Source organism: Neohortaea acidophila (assembly GCF_010093505.1).
Source record: "Neohortaea acidophila strain CBS 113389 unplaced genomic scaffold BDY17scaffold_10, whole genome shotgun sequence".
Lineage (NCBI taxonomy): Eukaryota > Fungi > Ascomycota > Dothideomycetes > Mycosphaerellales > Teratosphaeriaceae > Neohortaea > Neohortaea acidophila.
The window spans coordinates 631,629-649,562 of record NW_022985519.1 but is presented as its reverse complement, the minus strand read 5'-3'; the positions used below and the strand labels follow the sequence as shown (position 1 = coordinate 649,562).

Here is a 17,934-nt window from a genome sequence, read left to right as displayed (position 1 = left end):
CGCCCAAATCTCCGAAGCCTCGCTATGCAAAGCCATCATGTCAAGCAAGCCTGTCGTTATTCTTCCCGCCGTGCTTTTGTTTTTGGTGGTACAGACCACGTCCGAAGCACCCAGAGCAGGCCTACAAGCGTCCCACTGACCCACAGAAAGTTGAACAAGACACTCCCTCCACTCGACTCCGGGCTCGTATCGTCACTCCGCACTTCCCTTCTCCTTCTTGCCTTGTGCCGCGTCTGCTCGATATTGCTGTGCGTCTGCGTATGCGCCCTCTGATCAAAATGCCGCACATCGTTGTCCCAGCCGTGCGTGAACCCGCCCGGTCCCATGCCTCCTCCGACATTGTTGCTCGCCGCCTCCCCCTGCGCTTCATGGGTGTGTGATGCTTGCGACGCGGCGGATCCTCGCTTCTCGCTGTGCTGGCCCCAGCCGCCGCTGCTGTAGAAGGAGGGCGGCGGGCCGCGAAACTGCGTGCGGCGGCGACTGAGGCCGCTGGCGGGGCGGCCGCCGAAAGGGGTGGTGGAAGCGGAGGAGTAGGAGCCGGACGGGCGAGGGCCGGAGGAGGAGGGGGGCGAATGGGCGCGGTGGAAGTCGCGGTCGTAGCGAGAGCGCTTCTCGGGCGAGCCTAGGGTGGCATAGGCTTCGCTGATTTTGACGAAGCGTTGTGGTGCCGTGGGGTCGTTGGGGTGGAGGTCGGGATGGTGGGATTTGGAGAGTTTGTAGAATTGTCTGTTAGAAAAGTGGTTAGAGCGCTGCAGGATGTGTGGTTTGGGACGGAGTAGGATGTACTTTTTGACCTCTACCGGAGAGGCATTGGGTTGGATGTCGAGGGTTTCGTAGTGGTTAGGGATGCCATGGTCATCTTTCTGGGACGGCGAAGAGTGAAAGAAGCGTGGATGAGGAGCGGTGATGAGGCACGAGAAGTGGCGGAGAGGACGCCTGGCTCGACATGATTGCACAATCATGCCGTGGGGACATTGAGGAAGAGGCTAAGAACGACGTGAGAGGGAAGCATTGAAGTGCTGGCGGCGAGAACCAGGCTGACATCATTACCTCATCATGTCATCAACATGCGAGTCGGTTGAATGCCTGAGGCAAGCAAGACCTGACTCGACGGTTTTGCAGATTCACCAAGTCAGGCAGACGACTCGTCCCAACTCGACGACCTCGCAAGAATTCCGTCTGCCACGACAATCTGCACGACACGGAATTGAAGACGTCTTGCCCTCCACCCGCTATTCCCGGCATACCCTGCGGTGTGCCTTCGTGCTGCAACTGGCGCGGGATAAACGATGGGCGAACTCTAACCCGCCCGATCGATGCCGGATCTAAGCAGGTACTCTTGTACCCTCCACCGTTCATCACTCCTTTGCGCCGGCACGCAATACCCGGGGGCGTGCCCTCTTGCACATGGCCGCCCCTGGGGACATCCTCCCGCATGGCCACGAGAGATCGGCGTGCTTGAAGGTAATTGGTAAATGAACTGCATCATCATCATCTTCTCCTGCTCCCTTTCTGCTTCTTCTCTTCGCATTAATCCTTACATTCCTCTCCTCGAAAAAATATGTGACGTCGTTCCTGTTGCCGTATCTACAACCCCTGCCCGGCTCCCCCAGTTCTCGTCTTTCCGCAATGGCGGACAGCAAGTCCGATAGCAAGTCGGACGTCTCCCTTCGCGCATCCCTCGATTCCCTTGTCGACGAACGAATATCAAGATCGCCCATCTCTGCAGCCTTGGACGCCAAGAGCGACCAGTCTCTGTCCTCTGGTTTGGAACACCCTAACCCTCCCTCCAAGTCGAGACACCCCGATGTCGAAAAGCTGGAGAGTCCACCTTCGCCGGACGCGGTCTTCGCCAGCAGTCAAGACGAGCACGACCCGTCCATCGTTGACTGGGATGGCGACGAGGACCCGGAGAATCCCATGAACTGGCCCATTGGACGCAAAATATGGATGTCCACCGTCGCGGCCGGCACCACCTTCATCGTATCCATTGCCAGCAGCGTCTGGTCTGAGGACGTCGATGTTACCGCCAAAGAATTTGGTGTCAGTAGAGAAGTCACGATTCTGGGCGTGTCGTTATACGTGCTGGGTTTTGCCTGCGGTCAGTTGGATGACAATCTTCCTGCATATCCAAGAGCACCCTTCTAACTAGGTCTCAGGCCCACTAGTGTTTGGACCCATCTCTGAGCTGTATGGACGCTCGCGACCTCTAATCTTTGGCTTTTTCTGCTTCGCCATCTTCCAAATACCAATCGCGGTCGCAACGAACCTCGAGACCATCTTCATCTGCCGCTTCCTCTCCGCCGCTTTTGCCGCAGCTGCGATCGCTGTCAGTCCTGGCATCCTTGTCGACATGTGGGAGCCTTATGCTCGAGGGATTGCCAGCCTCGTCTGGTCGCTCACTGTGTTTGCCGGCCCAACCGTTGGTCCTCTGGTGGGTGCATTTACCGTGGAAAATCCCAATCTAGGGTGGAGATGGACTGCATGGTGAGTATCATCCAAGACTCTGTCATCCACAGGCACTGAACACCCATCTCAGGCTCATCCTCATCATCGCAATGGCCATGTGGGTAATCTGCGTCCCCACCGTCTCAGAGTCCTTCGCTCCCATTCTCCTCCAACGTCGAGCCGCCCGGCTCCGCCAGGAGACTCGCAACTGGGCTCTGCACTCCAAGCGCGACGAAGACCCCATCACATACGGCTACTTAGTGCGCAAATACGGGCTGAAACCGTTCAAAATGCTCGTGCAGGAGCCCATCCTGGCGTGCATGACGACATTCATGTCTCTCGTCTACGCCCTTATCTACCTCATGTTCGTCGCCTTCCCCTATGCCTTCCAGGTCGTGCGCGGTTGGGACTTGGGCATCGCGGCTCTACCTTTCATCGGGCTCTTCATCGGGTACCTTTTGGGATCCGTGATATGTATAACTGAGAGCACAGTCCGCTTCAGACGGCTCCTACGCCTCAACAACGGCTCCTTTGCACCGGAAGAGCGACTGCCCACCATGATTCTGGGCTCTTTTGTTCTGATCGCCGGTCTGTTTTGGTTTGCTTGGACCTCTTCCAGAAACATCACGTGGATCCCGCAAGTCATCTCCAGCATCCCCATCGGCGCCGGCATCTTCCTCGTTTTCGTGCCTGGTCAGGTATACCTTATGGATGTCTACACCATTCACGCGGCCTCTGCGCTCGCGGGCAATGCTTTTGTGCGAGCGGCGCTCGCTTGTGCTTTCCCTCTCATCGGCGATCCAATGTACGAGACCTTGGGGGTGGCATGGGGAATGAGTCTGTTAGGCTTTATTTGCCTGGCCTTGGCACCTTGTCCGATTGCATTCTATCTGTACGGCCATAAAGTGAGGGCGTGGAGCAAGTACGTCGCATGACGCACCAGAAGAATTAGACAGCCATGAATGAGAGTCTGTTACATCGTACAATAGCAAGTGAGGTGTGGGTATCTAAAGAGCATGCATAAGGAGAGCATCGCTCAAACGCTCATCAAACCCGGCCGTTTCAATGCTGCTGTGGTTCGTGCCTCCTGAACTCGAATTCTGCCGCGCTCTTCTCCCTGGTTCGTCAGTTATCCACCAACATGCCGCCAATGACCAGCTTCCTGATTCGGTCACGCATCTTCTCAAACCCCAGTACGGCAGTCTCGTGCTTCTCCCAAGCCAACATCCATGCCTCCCGCACCTTCGTATCCTCCTTGACCCCGCGCATGTAGGAGCCAAAGCCGGTTAGGGCTCTCAGCATCCCGCTGGTGTCGCCCGTGGCTTCCAGCCAACTCATCCCGGTCACCATCTGCGCTTGCACCTGTTTTTCGCGTTCCTGGAAGTGTTGCAGAAGCGCGGTATTGTAGGCATGAAATTCCTTGACGTACTCGCCGTACGCTGCGGCATAGCTATGCCAAGTTGCTCTGCTCAATCGTTGCGGCTCGGAGGGTGCTTTGGGCAAAGGCGGAACGGCGAGATTGCGGGGGACGATGGGCTCGCCAAACACAGTTGAAGAAGCCTGTGATGAGAAGGGCAGAGACGCACCAAGGTCGGCAAGCTTGATCGATTCCTCGGCAGTGCTTGCCTGGCCGAGGGGTTCCACGTTCCGCAGATCGTCGAGTCCCGCAGTGAATTTCGACGAGTCGGCACGCTGTGACTTCTTTGACGCGACAGATGACTTGCGGTGAGATCGTTGCTTTTGCTCCTGCTGTCTCCGCCACTGCGAAGGTGGCACGGAATATGCCCTGGCTCCGCTGGACTCGCTGTCCGGCTGTGTCTCGCTTTGCTCGGCAGGTGGGGGCGGATTGTCAATGTCCATGGCATCCACGTCGTGCAGTGGTGCCTCGTGTTCCGTTTGTGCAGCTTGGCCTGTTCCTGCTGCGGCATCGCCATCGTCATCGTCCACTATGTGCGGCTCCGTACTCGTACCGTTTCCCCTCCAACCACCACTCTTGCCCGCTTTCTTGCTCTGACTCTGCTTCCTCGCACTCGCGCCACCCTTTCCGGGACTTGTTGCACGCTGTGGCGGCGGGGCTTGAGTCCATGCAGGATCTTGAAACTTCCTTTGCCACTCATCCGGATCAAAGCCTCCTTCCCCGCTTGCCGCCATGCGCGGATACTCACTTGGGGTTCCATCCGAGCCCCACGCCCGTTGCGGGACCTCTTCGTTCGCTGTGCTCGTTCCTCCTGGCGTAGGGACATCCAATGTTGCGCTGCGCTGTTGGGAACTCGTTTTATGGTACGGGCTCGGCCGTCTCGCAGGTGACGGCTGCTTCCTCCCATTGCCATTGGGCGGAGCAAAGTAGCCCGGATCGCCCGTGAACGCGCCTCTCCAACCATCCGACGAGAACGATGTATTGATGTTCTCTTCGCTTCGGCTCTTTCCGTCGTTGAACGCGTACAGCTCGGGGTTGTGCGCATAATCGAAACTATTCTCACAGAGGTCTTGGTCAGCAACATTGGTCTGCGCAGGTCTCAACGAGTCAAAATGGGAAAGGACATCGCGCAAAATCTCGTCAAGCTCGGAGTCGCCGGACGATTCTCGCTTCCGTGCGCGGGCCACGAGTTTGAGAAAGATGTCCATATCCATGTTGTTTGGAACGGCGCCGAAATGCTTGCGGATTTCGCGTTGGAGGCTCAGGTACGCCTTCTTTTCATCATCAGAGGCGTTGATGAATAAAGGGTCGCCTCCTGTCGCATACTCCGTGTTTTTGCGGATGTGACCTCCTGTCTCAAGCTTGAGGAAGTGCAGGATTGGATTCACAGACGAAGGGATCGCCCAGTGGGGGATTTTGGGCGCTGAGCCGCGCTGTTGAGCTCTCGATGTTGAATGAGAGCCGAACATATGCGAAGCCCAAGCCTGCGAGCTGAAGGGACGAGACAACACGGGAGTAATGAAGGGGTCTGCGTACATGTTGGGTTTGGCTTTCTGCTGCTCGGTGTCCGACTGCGCGCTGGCGGAGGTTCCGTTTGCGTAACGTTTGCTGGGCCCAGTGGGCACGATTTTGGGCCGATCGGAAGATGACGCGGCATTGGGCGTGGAACTGGGTCGCTGCTGCTGTGCTCCAGAAGCGGTATTGTCCAGCTCTTCCGGGGTTCCCGTCAAATCAGCATCGCTGGCATCACTTGCATCACTAGAGCTGTTCAAGTCAAATGCTTTTCTGTGTCCTGATTTCTCAGGGGTCGCGTGGGGTGGAGAGGAACTTCGAGCCCTCGCCTTGCTCGTTTCAGCAGGTTCTGGGGGAGACAAGTTCGTCGTGGCCCGTGTACTGTGAGATCGCCGAAGCCCTTCGTTACGGAGGTCGGATTTCACGCCGGTGTAGATTTCAGCATACGGAGTGCTGACTCGATTGTGCTCCATGAACGGCACTTGGTCACCGCTGTACTGTCGTTGCGCATTGGGCGTCTTCGGCGAAGCAGTTGGCGCTGCGTTGCCAGGCTCACTCGTAGGTGGAGGGCCATGGACGTTGAAATGCATTCCAGTCAGGTTGTCGGAGCTATACGTGCGCGTGTAACGACTGCCGTCTGCGGGCTTCTCATCCGAAGTAGCGGTGCTTGGATTGAAGCCATGCCTAGGCGGCGTTCTGTACGTTTGATTCCTGGTCATGCCTGGCTTTCCCGAGTTGGTGGCATGAAAAGCAGCCCATGCCGACGACCGCTGATCAGCAGCGTCTGGGTGGAAGGGTGGAGGGACATTGTACTTCGGGCCGGGTTTCGGCTCTTCAGTCGGCATCCTAGGATCGGGCCTTGGCGGAGCAGTCGGCCTTACTTTGCTTGTTGGCGGACGAGGAGCAGACTGAGGTGGAGGCTGGGCGTAGGAGGCGGGTCGCTGGGGGCGCTCAGCATTGTTCATGTTCTGCCAAGCTCGAAAGACATTCGTGCGATCCTGTGCCGGGTCCTTCTTTGGGCCTGGCCGAGGAAAGTTGGAAAAGCGGTCTGCTCCATTTGCAGTGGGACCCGGGGGTGGGGGATAAAAGGAAGGGGGTCGCTGATATGATCCCGGCTGTGTGCGGCGTGGAGGCGGAGGGTAGGCAGAAGTCGCAGCGTATGGACTGTTGGGGGTTGGGGCACGCGGAGGCCCGGCACCGGCGAAGGAGGCGTATAGAGCAGCTTTACGCCGGTCACTGTCATATCTTTCCTTGGTGCCCGGGTCTAGCAAGACCTCACTGGCAGCTTGAATCGCCTGAAACTTGGCCACCACTTCACTTTCTCTTCCGCTGTTCCGATCGGGGTGGTATTGGAGGGCGAGTTTTCGGTAGGCTTTGCGAATGTCATCGCAAGTGGCATTGACGGGAAGCTCGAGGTCGGCATAGTAATCTGTGGGATCGAGGATGACATGGTCAGTGAGGGAAGCTGGCGGGGCGGGTGAGACAGAGGCGTACTGTGTTTGACGTCAGGTTTGACCATATCTGCGTACCACACCTCCAGACGGAGGTCAAGCAGAAGGCAACAGGACCGATGGTGATATCATGAGGGAGACCGAAAGCGGTATCACGACATCACTCAAGCCGGAACTCAAGGAACGAGGGGATGGGTGGTAAGAGAGCAGCCAGAGGGTGGAAGGGCCACATCCGAGCACGGAAGGCGTTGCGCGGTGGGAGAGTGAGTGTTTGCCCTGCAGGTCACATTCACCGCGCGCCTGAACGGGGGGGTGTGGTGGACGGAAGAGTCGACGGGATTGTGGATGGGTGTTTTGTGCAACTGCCACGAAAACGCGTGATGGCGCCGGATGACCACTCGAGTGCTGTCACGGGCGGAAGGGTGGTCGGCTGGATGACGTGGAGAAGTCTCGGGGACTGCAGATGAATTGCAACGGGCAGTGTGAGAGGCGTCTAGCGGTGCCACGGTAAGGTGCATGTACAGTAGGCAAGTCAACATCCCATCACCAATTGAGGATTCGAGGCGCGTGCATTACCTAATAATTGAGTTTACCCTCCGCCCCACCACCACCAAACGGCCCGCCAAACTCCCCGCAGCCACCAAAATCGAATTGAAATGGATAATAATTTTCCGAATCCGGAAGCTATCGGCAAGGAGACAACAAAGACATTGCATGTGATGCAGCAGGACAGTAGAAAATAAGGTAATGTAGTGCTACATGGTACTGCCGTGCAACATTTCCCTGGCAGCTCTTTCCAAACAGCGCCTCGCTCACATGATTCCGCCAAAGTGCATCATCTAGAGCCTCACTCAGCCTTGCCCCCTCAGCCACCCCTTACTTGCCTGTGCCCGCCTTGTACGCCGCGTCATGAGTAGCAATGGCTCTGCCGCTGGGATCACTCTGCTTGCTCCACGTAGGTGTCCACCTCATCACCGTGCTGGCGCAGTACGGCGGGAAATGCTCGTCAAACATGCACCGGTACCAATAGCTCTCCTTCGAATCTGGGATGTCGTTCCCCCATTGCGGCTTGTCCTTCCGGATGTTGGCCTCGAGCATCTGCTCGTCGGACACCGCCTTCGCCGATTCGTCCTTGAGCGCGTCGATCCATCCATATCCAACTCCGTCGGAAAATTGCTCCTTCTGCCGGTACAGAATGTGATCCGGCAGGAACGGCTTGGCACCCGGCTCACCGGTAGTATCGAAAGCCTTACGAAGAATGTACTTCTCTATCCGGTCCTTCGTAATCATCTTCTCCGCCGGGTCGATGTTCATGCAGAGCTGGAGGAAATCCTTGTCCAAGAATGGCACGCGAGCCTCGAGCCCCCACGCCGATGTAGACTTGTTGGCGCGCAGGCAGTCGGCGAGATGGAGGTTCTTCACCCGACGCACCGTTTCCTCGTGGAACTCCTCCTTGTTAGGCGCGGCGTGGAAGTAGAGATAACCGCCAAAGATCTCATCGGACCCTTCGCCCGACAGCACCATCTTGATGCCCATGGCTTTGATCTTGCGCGACAAGAGAAACATTGGCGTCGAAGCTCGGATGGTCGTGACATCGTACGTCTCGAGATGGTAGATCACGTCGGTCAGGGCGTCGAGGCCCTCCTGGATGGTGAATGTGAAGGTGTGATGCTTGGTTCCTAGGAAGCGTGCCACTTCTGCCGCGGCTTTGGAGTCAGGTGCGCCCGGGAGGCCGATGGAGAAGCTGTTGAGTTGGGAGAGGACGGGGACGGAGTGCAGCTTGTAGTCTTCGTCGATGCCGGCAAGGTCGTCTTCAACGACGTTTCCATTGGCGTCCGCAATGGGTAGCGGGCCGCCGAGGTCGCCATTCATCTGCGGGGTGTTGATGCCAGAGTTCAAAAAGGCTTGTTTCCGCGCATACTCCTTCTGCAGTCGTAGCGTTTCTCTTTGCGCGATGGATGCGACGAGTGAGCTGTCCAGACCGCCGGAAAGCAAGACTCCGAAAGGGACCTCGGCCATCATTCGCTTCCTCACCGACCGTTCCAGGCTTTCCCGCACCAAGCCCAGGTCCAGGGGCGTGGTGGGAATGTTGGAAGGCTCGATCAGCCATGTCGGTGCGAAGTACCTCGTGAACTTGTCGGTCTTGCTGTCGTATACATGGCCGGGCGGGAAGAACTCGATGTGATCGCAGACGGGGAACAGACACTTGAGCTCCGAGGCAAAGTACACAGCGCCCGGGGTGGAGGAGCTCCGTCCCATATAGAAGGTGGTGATGCCAATGGGGTCTCTCGCCGCAACCAAGCGGTCCATCTTCTTGTCATGCAACACCCAGCTGAACATGCCATCCAAATACTTGGGGGCATCGATGCCGTGCTCTTGATACAATGGCAGGATGATTTCGCAATCCGAGTGCGTTTTGAAGGGGTAGGGCGTCTTCAGACGCTTGCGCAGGATCTTGTGGTTGTAGATTTCGCCGTTGACGGCCAGGGCGATCGACTCATCTTCATTGAGCATCGGCTGCGCACCGGAGTCGACGCCGACGATGGAGAGGCGCTCGTGGACGAGGATGGTGGACTTGTCGAGATAGTTGCCGCTCCAGTCGGGGCCTCGGTGACGAACCTGTCGGCCCATGCGGATGGCGGTGGACTTGAACTTGGCCGCATCTGGGTGACTGCACAGCGGTGTGTTAGTGGCCTGGTACACGCGGGCATTTGGAGTCGTTGCAGGTGCGAGGGGGCAAAACGTACCAGTGGCATGCGAAGATGCCGCACATGGTTGCGATGTCTCGTCTCTTCTGCTCTGGAGCTGAGAAGAGTAGACGGAGGAGGAGGTTGGGAGAAGTCGTGGGAGGGCAATATCTTGGAATGAGTCAAGAAATGCCGTGGCTCTTGTAACGTATGGAGTATTGCGCTTGGGTAATTTTGCTTATCGTGCCGATCTCGGCGCCCATTGGCAGGCCGTGCGGCGGTGCGAGTGAGCGCATCGGCCCGACCCGGCCCGTCCAGCCCTGCATTAGCGCAACCCGTTTGGGATGCTGAGGCGTAGGAGCAAACGCAAGGTAGACGATGCGTGTGCCATACGTAACTGCACAACTTCCTGGTGATCATGGCCGTCATGCATCCATCCATAACTTACTGATCCAACCCGTCAAGCCGTTCATCCAACTCGCCTTGTTCATGTCCCCTTTGGACATTTCTTGCAAGCCCGTGTCTCCGGCCGTTTGCTTCAGGCTATTCTTAGCCAACGGTGTGGCCTGATCAGCCAACTATATAAGATAACCATGATCCTCCTCGAACGCTGAGCGTCTCACCTCTTCCTCCACCACCCACCACTTCGGGATGCGTTCCGCACTCGCGCACGCCGCCCACAGGCGAGCCGAACGGCGTCAGCGAGCCAGCTCCCTGTCCACCGTTCCGCCCGCCGTGACGTCCAGCGAGTACAGCCGCGAGCTTGCCTCCATCGCCGCCGCCGTCCTCTATCCCTCCCCGCTACCCGCCCAGTCCGGTCGACGCGTCTACATCCTCAACGCCGCCGCCTTTCCCGACGCCTTCGAGGCCGACTACGACAGCCTGCTGTCATATGTCCTGGCCAGACTCCCCAGCGAAGATGAGCTGCTGTCGGGCACCGAATACGAGATCATCTTCTTTGCCGGTGGCCAGCCCGACAATGTCTCGGTGGAGAAAAAGCAAGGACCCGGCATGGGTTGGTACCTCCAGGCCTACCATGTGCTTAGCCGCGCAACGAGAAAGAGATTACAACGCATCTACATTGTGCATCCGCGAACATGGGTGCGCGTGTTGCTCGGCGTCTTCGGGACGATAGTGTCGCCCAAGTTCCGCCGGAAGATTGTGCATGTCAACACCCTATCCGCGTTGGCCTTGCAGATTCCCGTGGAGAAGCTGTTGATCCCGCCGGCAGTCTACCTGCACGACCGGAAGCTGTCGCCGGACATCTATGTCCCGTACGTGACGGGCAAGCGTGCTTTCGGGGTCAAACATCCGCTGCCCAAGAACATCAGCACGGGAGAAACGAGGATTCCCCGCGTACTACGGGAAACGACGACGCTCTTGATCGATCCTTCGTGCATCCGCAGAGAGGGCCTATTCCGCATCCCTGCACACGCTACCTTGGCGGGTGTGCTGAAGGAAGCCTACGATCGCGGGCAGTACTTCCTAGTGTGGAAAGAACAGGGGGTCACGGTGGTGCAGCCCGGCATCGACCGGACTCTGGTGGACGAGGTGCGACTGGAAGAGGCGTACGGAGTCCATCTCGCTGCTTCTCTGATTAAGCAATGGTATCGCGATCTGCGAGAGCCCGTCTTTCCGGAATCGAGTTACCACTGGGTGAACGAGAAGTACAGCGATCCGGAGACCCCGGTGACTCCCGAGGGGCTTACCGACATCCTCTTGCCCATGTCGGACCTCTCCCCCCTTACACACACGGCGCGGCAGATCCTGACGAGACACCTGCTCCCGCTTCTGTCGGAAGTCGCTGCTCACCACGAAGAGAACAAGATGACTGCGGAGAATCTAGCCATTCTGTTTTCGATGTGCCTCGTCTGTGGTGGAGATCAGCTGCAGGATGCCAAGGTGGCCTCCATCATCAAACGGCTCCTGAAGGCTGCCATCGAAATCTGGCCCCAACTCCGCGATGGCATGGGGATGTCGGTTGACGCATTCCACACGGATATGCAGCCTCCGTCTGATCTCCGAGAATATGAGGATCCTTTGGAAGAGAACTTGCCTCCACCCAAGACTCAGCTCCAACACAAGGACGTTGAGTTTGAGCCGGACGAAGAGGAGGAGACTGAAGGACATCGCATTACACTGGAAGACGCGGAGACCAGTCCCCAAAAGAAAGCACCTCCCAAATTACCGCCGCGGATATTGGACAGATCGGTGCCGGAGCGGAATCCAACGCTGGCCCCACGGCCGCTCATTCTTTCCGTTGCTTCATCAACCTCATCGTCTACTTCAGCCGGCGACCCGACAGTCGTGCCAAAGAGAAAACCCGCGCCTCCAGTCGTCGATCCGCCTCGTTATTCGAGCATGTTCGATGCGGACGGCAACTCGATACATGTGGCAGACTCCCCTTCGAGCTACGTACCAGCTGATGGATTCGGCCCGCCGAAGCGCGGTGCGTGGAGTATCGACAGCCTCGACAAGAGGCGTGCAGTCAATGGAGAAGCAGAGCAATCGACCACTCCGCCGGCTGCTATCAACATGCCGAAGCGTAAAGCCGTCTCTGCCGAGCACAGGGTTGTTGAGCCGGTAGCGCCCTCTCAGGATGCGGACCAGAACAGTACTAGGAGCTCGTCTGACGGAAGCACACTTGCCAAGATGGCGGCGCAGAAGGCGGCGGTGATGATGGGACGAAGGGAAAGCGCCGCTTCCGAGACGTCCAATCCCACCACCATCGCCGGCCCAGCAAGCAATGTTGCAACAGAAGACGACGGGGTATTTCGGAAGCCTACATGGCCCGCATCCGCCCGTCCTCAGTCCCTTGCGAAACCGGTGCAGCCGATCAGAGCGGCTCAGACATTTCCAGTTTCGACGAACGGGTCTTACGGAGCAACACCAGGCGGGCCCAGACCACGCACGCCGTCTCCTGGTCTGCTGAGGAGGATGAGCGCAATGGAAGTGGGCAGTAATGGCACGGGCTCCACATCACGGCCAGTGGTGGAGGAGCCGAGAAGGCTCGACCTCAGGCGGCCATCGGTGGATGATTTGAAGCGGCTGTACGAGGAGCGTGCCAGCACGGTATTGGGGCTGGCGAAGGCGGCGGATGCTGCTAGGAGGGCATCGACGTCAAACTAGATGTTTGTAGTTTGGAAGCGAGGGTCGGCGCTGGTGGAGCGTTCTGCACGGCGTTTGGAATATGGAAGGGTGCATCACTTGGCGTCTTTGCTTACGGCAGAGCATTGGGACATTGAAGCATTGGGAAGCGGGTTGAAACCTAGGATAGATGGAAAGTTTTAATGTAGTCACACCTAATGCATGCTGCATGGAGCTGCATTGCTCTGTCCAACGCCACGCTAAGGTAGATGCAATACAGATCAGTCTCGTAGTCGAGTGGAATCAGCGAGCACCGTTCGTGAGGTCGTTGTTGGTCTCGGAAACCGGGATGGTGTTTCTCAACACGGGGAGCAAAGCTCGAGCGCTCTGCCTTGCCGACTGGGCCAACAACGCATCCATTACCACCAAGGCAGCCATGGCTTCAACGATGGGAACGGCTCGAGGAATCACACAAGGATCGTGTCTTCCCTTTGCTTCCAGCACGCCCTCTTCCTCGTCGTACGTGGTGGTGCTCTGCGCCTGGCCGATGGTGGCCGGCGGCTTGAAGGCAACGGTAAAGTAGATGTGCGCACCATTGGTGATGCCGCCTTGAATGCCGCCACTGTTGTTCGTCTTGGTCGTGAGTCGTGGCCGTGAGCGAGGAGGCTCTGCGGCACCCTCGGATGGTACGGCGGCGGGGGCTCTGATGAAGGGGTCGTTGTGGATCGAGCCGGGCATGTTGCAGCCTCCAAAGCCCGAGCCGATTTCGAAGCCTTTCGTTGCGGGCAAGCTCAGCATGGCGTGCGCCAACGTCGCTTCAAGCTTGTCGAAACATGGCTCGCCGAGCCCGCTCGGGCAATTGCGGATGACACATGTGACTGTGCCACCGATACTGTCTTGGCGATCGCGGAAGTCTGCTATGAGATTCTCCATGCGTTTGGAGGCGGCAGTGTCGGGGCATCGTACAGGAAGAAAGGAGTCGACGTCTTGCCGCGTGATTTTGTCGATCATCTGCAGAAAGGCGGGGTTCGAGGATGGAGACGGGTGCGTGTTGGTTGGTGGAAAGAGCTGCTCCGGTCCGACGGAGTTGGTGAAGGCGACAATCTCGACGCCGTGGGCAATGCGCAGATATTTCTCCGCCACGGCGCCGGCGGCGACTCGGCCGATGGTTTCCCGGGCACTACTCCTTCCGCCTCCACTCGATGCCTTGACTCCGTACTTCTCCAGATAGGTCCAGTCTGCATGGCTGGGGCGCGGGAAGTTGTCAATGTTCGCGCCGCCGCCTCCGTAGTCTTTGGGACGTTGGTCTTCGTTCATGACCTTCAGGCCAATGGGTGTGCCCAGGGTCACGCCGAACTCGGTGCCCGACTGAATCTCCACCCGATCTTTCTCGTTGCGCGGGGTGGTGAGGGCGGATTGACCGGGACGGCGGCGGGTCATCTGGGGTTGGATGTCATCTTCGGTGAGTTGCAGGCCCGGGGGACAACCATCGATGATGCAGCCCACGCTCTTGCCATGCGATTCGCCGTACGTTGACACGCGAAAGTACTGGCCGAAGGAGGACATGTTGTCGGGTCTCTCGCTGGCACTCTAGCCGTCAGTGCAGGAGGAGAGGGGGGAGAAGGGGATGCTGTGGTAGTTGATGGGGAGTTAAAGAGGGTGCTTGTGGAGGGTCAATGGCGAAATTTCAAAGTGACGATGACTCGTGAAGCTTGGGCTCTCGCGCCGCCAAGCCCCGCCGATCTGTGGAGCGCGCATCGCCTTCCCTCGTCGTTGCTCCTCCATCGTTCTTGCGACAGTCAAAGGCGTTGATCTTGCGCCGAGGGCAGTGTGGGCAGAATGGACGTGACGTCTTGTCGCCAGCTGATCCCACACGCGGTGGCGGATGACAAGCAGGCCCCGCACAAAAGGCTGAGGCCGGGCGGGCGATCAATCATGAAACAGCGTCGTATCATCCATCCACACAAGGACGGAAGCGAAACGTTGCGCAATCACAGCCAATGACGGATGCAGCGTGTCGCATTTGACTTTGAGAGGGAAGAGCTGCCTGTCCTGCCGCCGCCCGCCAAGTTTCAGGCGTGCCCCCCCGTTTCCGTCACGTTACGTTACCTAGCGCTACGTCAGTCATCGCGTGTTTATCATCCCATCCCAGCCAGCCAGCTTCACACCACCGCCCCCTCCTTTCCCCTTCTCTCTCACTCTTCTCTCCTTCCCCTTTGTCGCATCCCATCCCATCGCATCCACTTCCACATCCCCCCACAACTCAACTCCCCAGACATGGCCCGCACCAAGGCAGAGCCGCGCGCAGGCAACCCCGGCTTCCTGTCGCGCCTGCGCCAGCGCAAGCAGCCCACCTCCACCCACAACGTCGTCTCCCACGAACACTCCGTCAACCCCATCACCGGCACCCACACCGAGACCCACAAGACCAAGACGCACCCGCGCGGCCCCGCTGCCGGCGGTCATGGCGGCAAGGGCCCGCTGGCCAAGAAGCACAAGGGCACCACCGCCGCCGGCGGCGTGCCGCGTCGCAAGCCCACCCCCGCCGACAAGCTCTCCGGCGCCCTGCTCAAGGTCGAGGGCAGCTTGGAGAGGAAGCCCGGCAAGAAGGTGAGTCGATGCGCTGCGACATCTATGCAGCTGTGCTTGGCGTCGCCATACTGACTATACTTAGGCTGCGGGTGCCCGGCGCATGAACGGGACCGACGGGCGAGTCGTGTGATGCTCCATGCGAGACACGCGCGCGAAGCTACATGATGATATAGTGATTTTGATTTTGTGACGAATTGCGCTTTCGATTGCGATGCGAATGAGATGTTTTGATTGAGATATGACCAAGCGACCGTAGCATGTACCCAGACTTGCTTTCTTCACCCCGTCTCATGACCCTAACCCTTCCTCCCTTCTCCGTGCAGGACAAATCCTGACAGTAGATAGTAGCGACATGGACATGAGCAAACCACTCGTTCCAGAACAGTCCTGCGACCAGAAGCCTCCTGTGCCCACACGACAGTGCAAGCTGCAGATGGCCTCCTCTTGCGATGGACCTCGAAGGCACTCTCAGCCCCGTCCATCCCGAGCTCCCTCGAGCTCTCATCAGCCTTGTGCCCTCATGAAACATCCTCCCTTGAAGTGTAGCCTGTCCATACACTTTGTCGTGACCCTGATCCAGCCGTGTGCCCTTATTAAATGTCCTCCCTTGAAAGTGCAGCCTGTTCATACACTTTGCCATGACCGTGAGCCCGTCCTCCCTCCATCCCATGACCGTCACCCCTTCATCCATCCCATGAACGTGATCCCCCTCCCTCCACTTCTTGGCCCTGATCCCGTCCTCCCTCCGTCCCGTGACCCTGAATCCGTTCTCCCCCAATCCCGTCACCCTGAACCCTTCCAACACCCTCACCCTGTCCAAGCGACCGTCCAACACTTTCATCCGCTCAGCATTGCTGTGCAATCACGTCGTTGCGTCGCTGCTATACCTCGACAGGCGCCGTGATCCGGAGCGCGGCATTGCCTCGTCTTGGTAGCTGAAACAGCGGAGGCTCGGGCTGCTGCTGCTGATGGTGATGATGCTGCGGTGATGGACTCGAGGGTGGCGCAGCGAAGCAGTGCGCCGGCTCCTGCGGTGACTGAGCTATCCGCGGCGGCGACGGCTGACCGAAGCCTGTGCGCCTGTGCGCCACGACGTTCAGCGAGGCTGAGGGGGGCGAGACTGGACGACGGGACTGCCGTTCAGCTGATCGCCGCAGCTTCTCCTGCCCGCAGCTGCCATTTGTCCGTCGATGGTTCTCGGCGGACGCATACAGCTGTCGGACTTCGGACAGCGACTCCTCCCACAGCCTGCTTCGGCCTCTTGACGACAGGTTGACATGCTCGATCCAGAAGCCGAACTCGAGGTGCACATATGATTGCTTCGGCAATCTGTCGCCCCCACTGCTGATCGTTAGCAACACGCGTCTCGTGACAGGAAGATGATCACGTACTAGTCGAGTTCTCCGAGCTGATTGTGACGGACGTCGGCATCCTCCCGGAAGTTGACATACTCTGTGAACGACACGTCAGTCAGCGCCAAATCCAAAGTCAGAGTACAGGGAACAGAACACTCACCGTTGAAGATCTGCCTCTTGACGGACAGATCTCGGGCTCTTTCGTACTTGTCGTGGATGGAGCCGTCTCCGAACGAGGTCACTTGTGCGCAGAAGGCGAGGTGGCCACAAGCGCTGGTCTCCAACACCAGACAAGGATGGTCGAAGGCCGAGTCTGATCGGAGGTGCTCGTGAGCACACGATACGGACGGGACATGGGCGCGGCGTGGGAGCCAGGCGATGATGCCTGGCAGTCCCCGCTGATTGTCGTCCACGGCCGGACGACAGGATGATGGAGGATGACTGCCGTTGCACACGGAACAGTCAGGAGGGGTGAGGAGGTCGTTCAGAGTGCCTTTGTAGGCCTCGATGGGAAGGGGGGCGGCGACGAAAGCGGCTTGCATGATCGTGGCCGGCGATGCTTGTGATTGATTTGAATGAGGTTATGGCTGTGATTGATGTGCGATGAGGTAGTGCTTGTGATTGATGTGAGAGCAGTGTGATTGATGATGTTTGGAGTGGAAAGAAACACAGAAGGGAAACGGAATCATGATATATGGCGAGCGAGCGAGCGAAAATCACTCGGCGAGCGAATGTTCGTCGGCGAGAGAATAGAAACAGCTGCAAAAGAGTTTCCTCATCCCCTGACCGTGGTACGCATATGCATTGCTCGCCACTTACTCGGAGAAGGGTTACTGGATACCGTCCGACAGGCGAATCTCGGGGCTAACGGTACCGGCGACGAGGGCGTCTACTCCTTTACTGTTGGAGGACCCAGAGAGCAGTGGCAAGAGACGCCTTAAAAGAACGGCACACCCGCAAGATCGCGCCGCCAGAAACCAAAAATGCCTGCGTCTATCTGCTTCGAAGCAAGATAGAGCTAGTCGGACTGTCAGCCCCCGGTCCAGGACTTAGTATCTCTATGGCGTGGCTCCGCCGGACCAGGGATACGTGAAACCCAGATGATCACATAGACACCGACTTGGGCGCCCCGGACCTTGGGACGCTGCTCCATAGCGGGCATCTCCCGTGGAGTTTTCTTCGCTCCGGGTGCGGATGCCGCGTTGTCAGGGGTGGTCAGGGTTGGCTCCGTCCTGGGTGAGAGTATTTGATCCAGTGAACTTCATCGTGAATGGCGGGCTGCTCTGTGCGGTACTGACTGACGCTCATGGTAGCTGGCGGACGGACGTTGCCTGGCAACGGCGCGAACCCGGCTACTCGATGCATGTCAGCGTTTCTCGAGCGTT

The 17,934-nt window shown here is 58.3% G+C and overlaps 8 protein-coding genes across 8 annotated transcripts; 3 read left to right on the top strand and 5 right to left on the bottom strand.

The window, feature by feature from the left end:
- Window positions 1-56: 56 nt before the first annotated feature.
- On the bottom strand, window positions 57-962 carry BDY17DRAFT_256439 (uncharacterized protein; the record flags this gene model as incomplete). The annotated part of the gene is made up of 2 exons (XM_033731602.1): window positions 57-726; window positions 787-962. 2 exons carry the CDS (start codon window positions 960-962, stop codon window positions 57-59), a joined length of 846 nt encoding a protein of 281 aa, XP_033586694.1.
- Window positions 963-1,629: 667 nt separating this feature from the next.
- BDY17DRAFT_285610 (MFS multidrug transporter) lies at window positions 1,630-3,416 on the top strand (the record flags this gene model as incomplete). Its single annotated transcript, XM_033732114.1, has 3 exons — window positions 1,630-2,101; window positions 2,160-2,487; window positions 2,540-3,416. 3 exons carry the CDS (start codon window positions 1,630-1,632, stop codon window positions 3,381-3,383), a joined length of 1,644 nt encoding a protein of 547 aa, XP_033586693.1. The 3' UTR covers window positions 3,384-3,416.
- Window positions 3,417-7,359, bottom strand: BDY17DRAFT_303261 (uncharacterized protein). Its single transcript, XM_033734537.1, has 3 exons — window positions 6,872-7,359; window positions 5,402-6,806; window positions 3,417-4,918 (listed from the first exon to the last, which is right to left on the bottom strand). Exons 1-3 carry the CDS (start codon window positions 6,894-6,896, stop codon window positions 3,574-3,576), a joined length of 2,775 nt encoding a protein of 924 aa, XP_033586692.1. The 5' UTR covers window positions 6,897-7,359; the 3' UTR covers window positions 3,417-3,573.
- Window positions 7,360-7,550: 191 nt separating this feature from the next.
- BDY17DRAFT_303259 (uncharacterized protein) lies at window positions 7,551-9,710 on the bottom strand. The gene is made up of 2 exons (XM_033734536.1): window positions 9,576-9,710; window positions 7,551-9,499 (listed from the first exon to the last, which is right to left on the bottom strand). Exons 1-2 carry the CDS (start codon window positions 9,599-9,601, stop codon window positions 7,705-7,707), a joined length of 1,821 nt encoding a protein of 606 aa, XP_033586691.1. The 5' UTR covers window positions 9,602-9,710; the 3' UTR covers window positions 7,551-7,704.
- Window positions 9,711-9,907: 197 nt separating this feature from the next.
- BDY17DRAFT_303258 (divergent CRAL/TRIO domain-containing protein) lies at window positions 9,908-12,840 on the top strand. Its single transcript, XM_033734535.1, has one exon. It carries the CDS (start codon window positions 10,167-10,169, stop codon window positions 12,642-12,644), a length of 2,478 nt encoding a protein of 825 aa, XP_033586690.1. The 5' UTR covers window positions 9,908-10,166; the 3' UTR covers window positions 12,645-12,840.
- Window positions 12,841-12,905: 65 nt separating this feature from the next.
- On the bottom strand, window positions 12,906-14,168 carry BDY17DRAFT_313004 (chorismate synthase; the record flags this gene model as incomplete). The annotated part of the gene is made up of 1 exon (XM_033735681.1): window positions 12,906-14,168. The coding sequence occupies one exon, from the start codon at window positions 14,166-14,168 to the stop codon at window positions 12,906-12,908; it is 1,263 nt and encodes a 420-aa protein (XP_033586689.1).
- Window positions 14,169-14,879: 711 nt separating this feature from the next.
- Window positions 14,880-15,324, top strand: BDY17DRAFT_327101 (uncharacterized protein; the record flags this gene model as incomplete). The annotated part of the gene is made up of 2 exons (XM_033737623.1): window positions 14,880-15,212; window positions 15,277-15,324. 2 exons carry the CDS (start codon window positions 14,880-14,882, stop codon window positions 15,322-15,324), a joined length of 381 nt encoding a protein of 126 aa, XP_033586688.1.
- Window positions 15,325-16,053: 729 nt separating this feature from the next.
- BDY17DRAFT_330009 (uncharacterized protein) lies at window positions 16,054-17,190 on the bottom strand. Its single transcript, XM_033737876.1, has 3 exons — window positions 16,710-17,190; window positions 16,586-16,646; window positions 16,054-16,535 (listed from the first exon to the last, which is right to left on the bottom strand). The coding sequence occupies exons 1-3, from the start codon at window positions 17,089-17,091 to the stop codon at window positions 16,076-16,078; spliced, it is 903 nt and encodes a 300-aa protein (XP_033586687.1). The 5' UTR covers window positions 17,092-17,190; the 3' UTR covers window positions 16,054-16,075.
- Between the last annotated feature and the right edge of the window lie 744 nt (window positions 17,191-17,934).

Excerpts from the sequence above, each read along its gene's own strand:
- BDY17DRAFT_303261 (XM_033734537.1), bottom strand. The coding sequence starts at position 6,896 with ATGGTCAAACCTGACGTCAAACACA. Across the intron at positions 6,807-6,871 it reads CAAACCTGACGTCAAACACA|ATTACTATGCCGACCTCGAG; the intron begins GTACGCCTCTGT and ends TCGATCCCACAG. Across the intron at positions 4,919-5,401 it reads CAGAAAGCCAAACCCAACAT|TTTCGATTATGCGCACAACC; the intron begins GTACGCAGACCC and ends CTGTGAGAATAG.
- BDY17DRAFT_303259 (XM_033734536.1), bottom strand. The coding sequence starts at position 9,601 with ATGTGCGGCATCTTCGCATGCCACTG. Across the intron at positions 9,500-9,575 it reads GGCATCTTCGCATGCCACTG|TCACCCAGATGCGGCCAAGT; the intron begins GTACGTTTTGCC and ends ACCGCTGTGCAG.
- BDY17DRAFT_330009 (XM_033737876.1), bottom strand. The coding sequence starts at position 17,091 with ATGCAAGCCGCTTTCGTCGCCGCCCCCCTTCCCATCGAGGCCTACAAA. Across the intron at positions 16,647-16,709 it reads CAAGAGGCAGATCTTCAACG|AGTATGTCAACTTCCGGGAG; the intron begins GTGAGTGTTCTG and ends TGTCGTTCACAG. Across the intron at positions 16,536-16,585 it reads CAGCTCGGAGAACTCGACTA|TGGGGGCGACAGATTGCCGA; the intron begins GTACGTGATCAT and ends AACGATCAGCAG.
- BDY17DRAFT_303258 (XM_033734535.1), top strand. The coding sequence starts at position 10,167 with ATGCGTTCCGCACTCGCGCACGCCGCCCACAGGCGAGCCGAACGGCGT.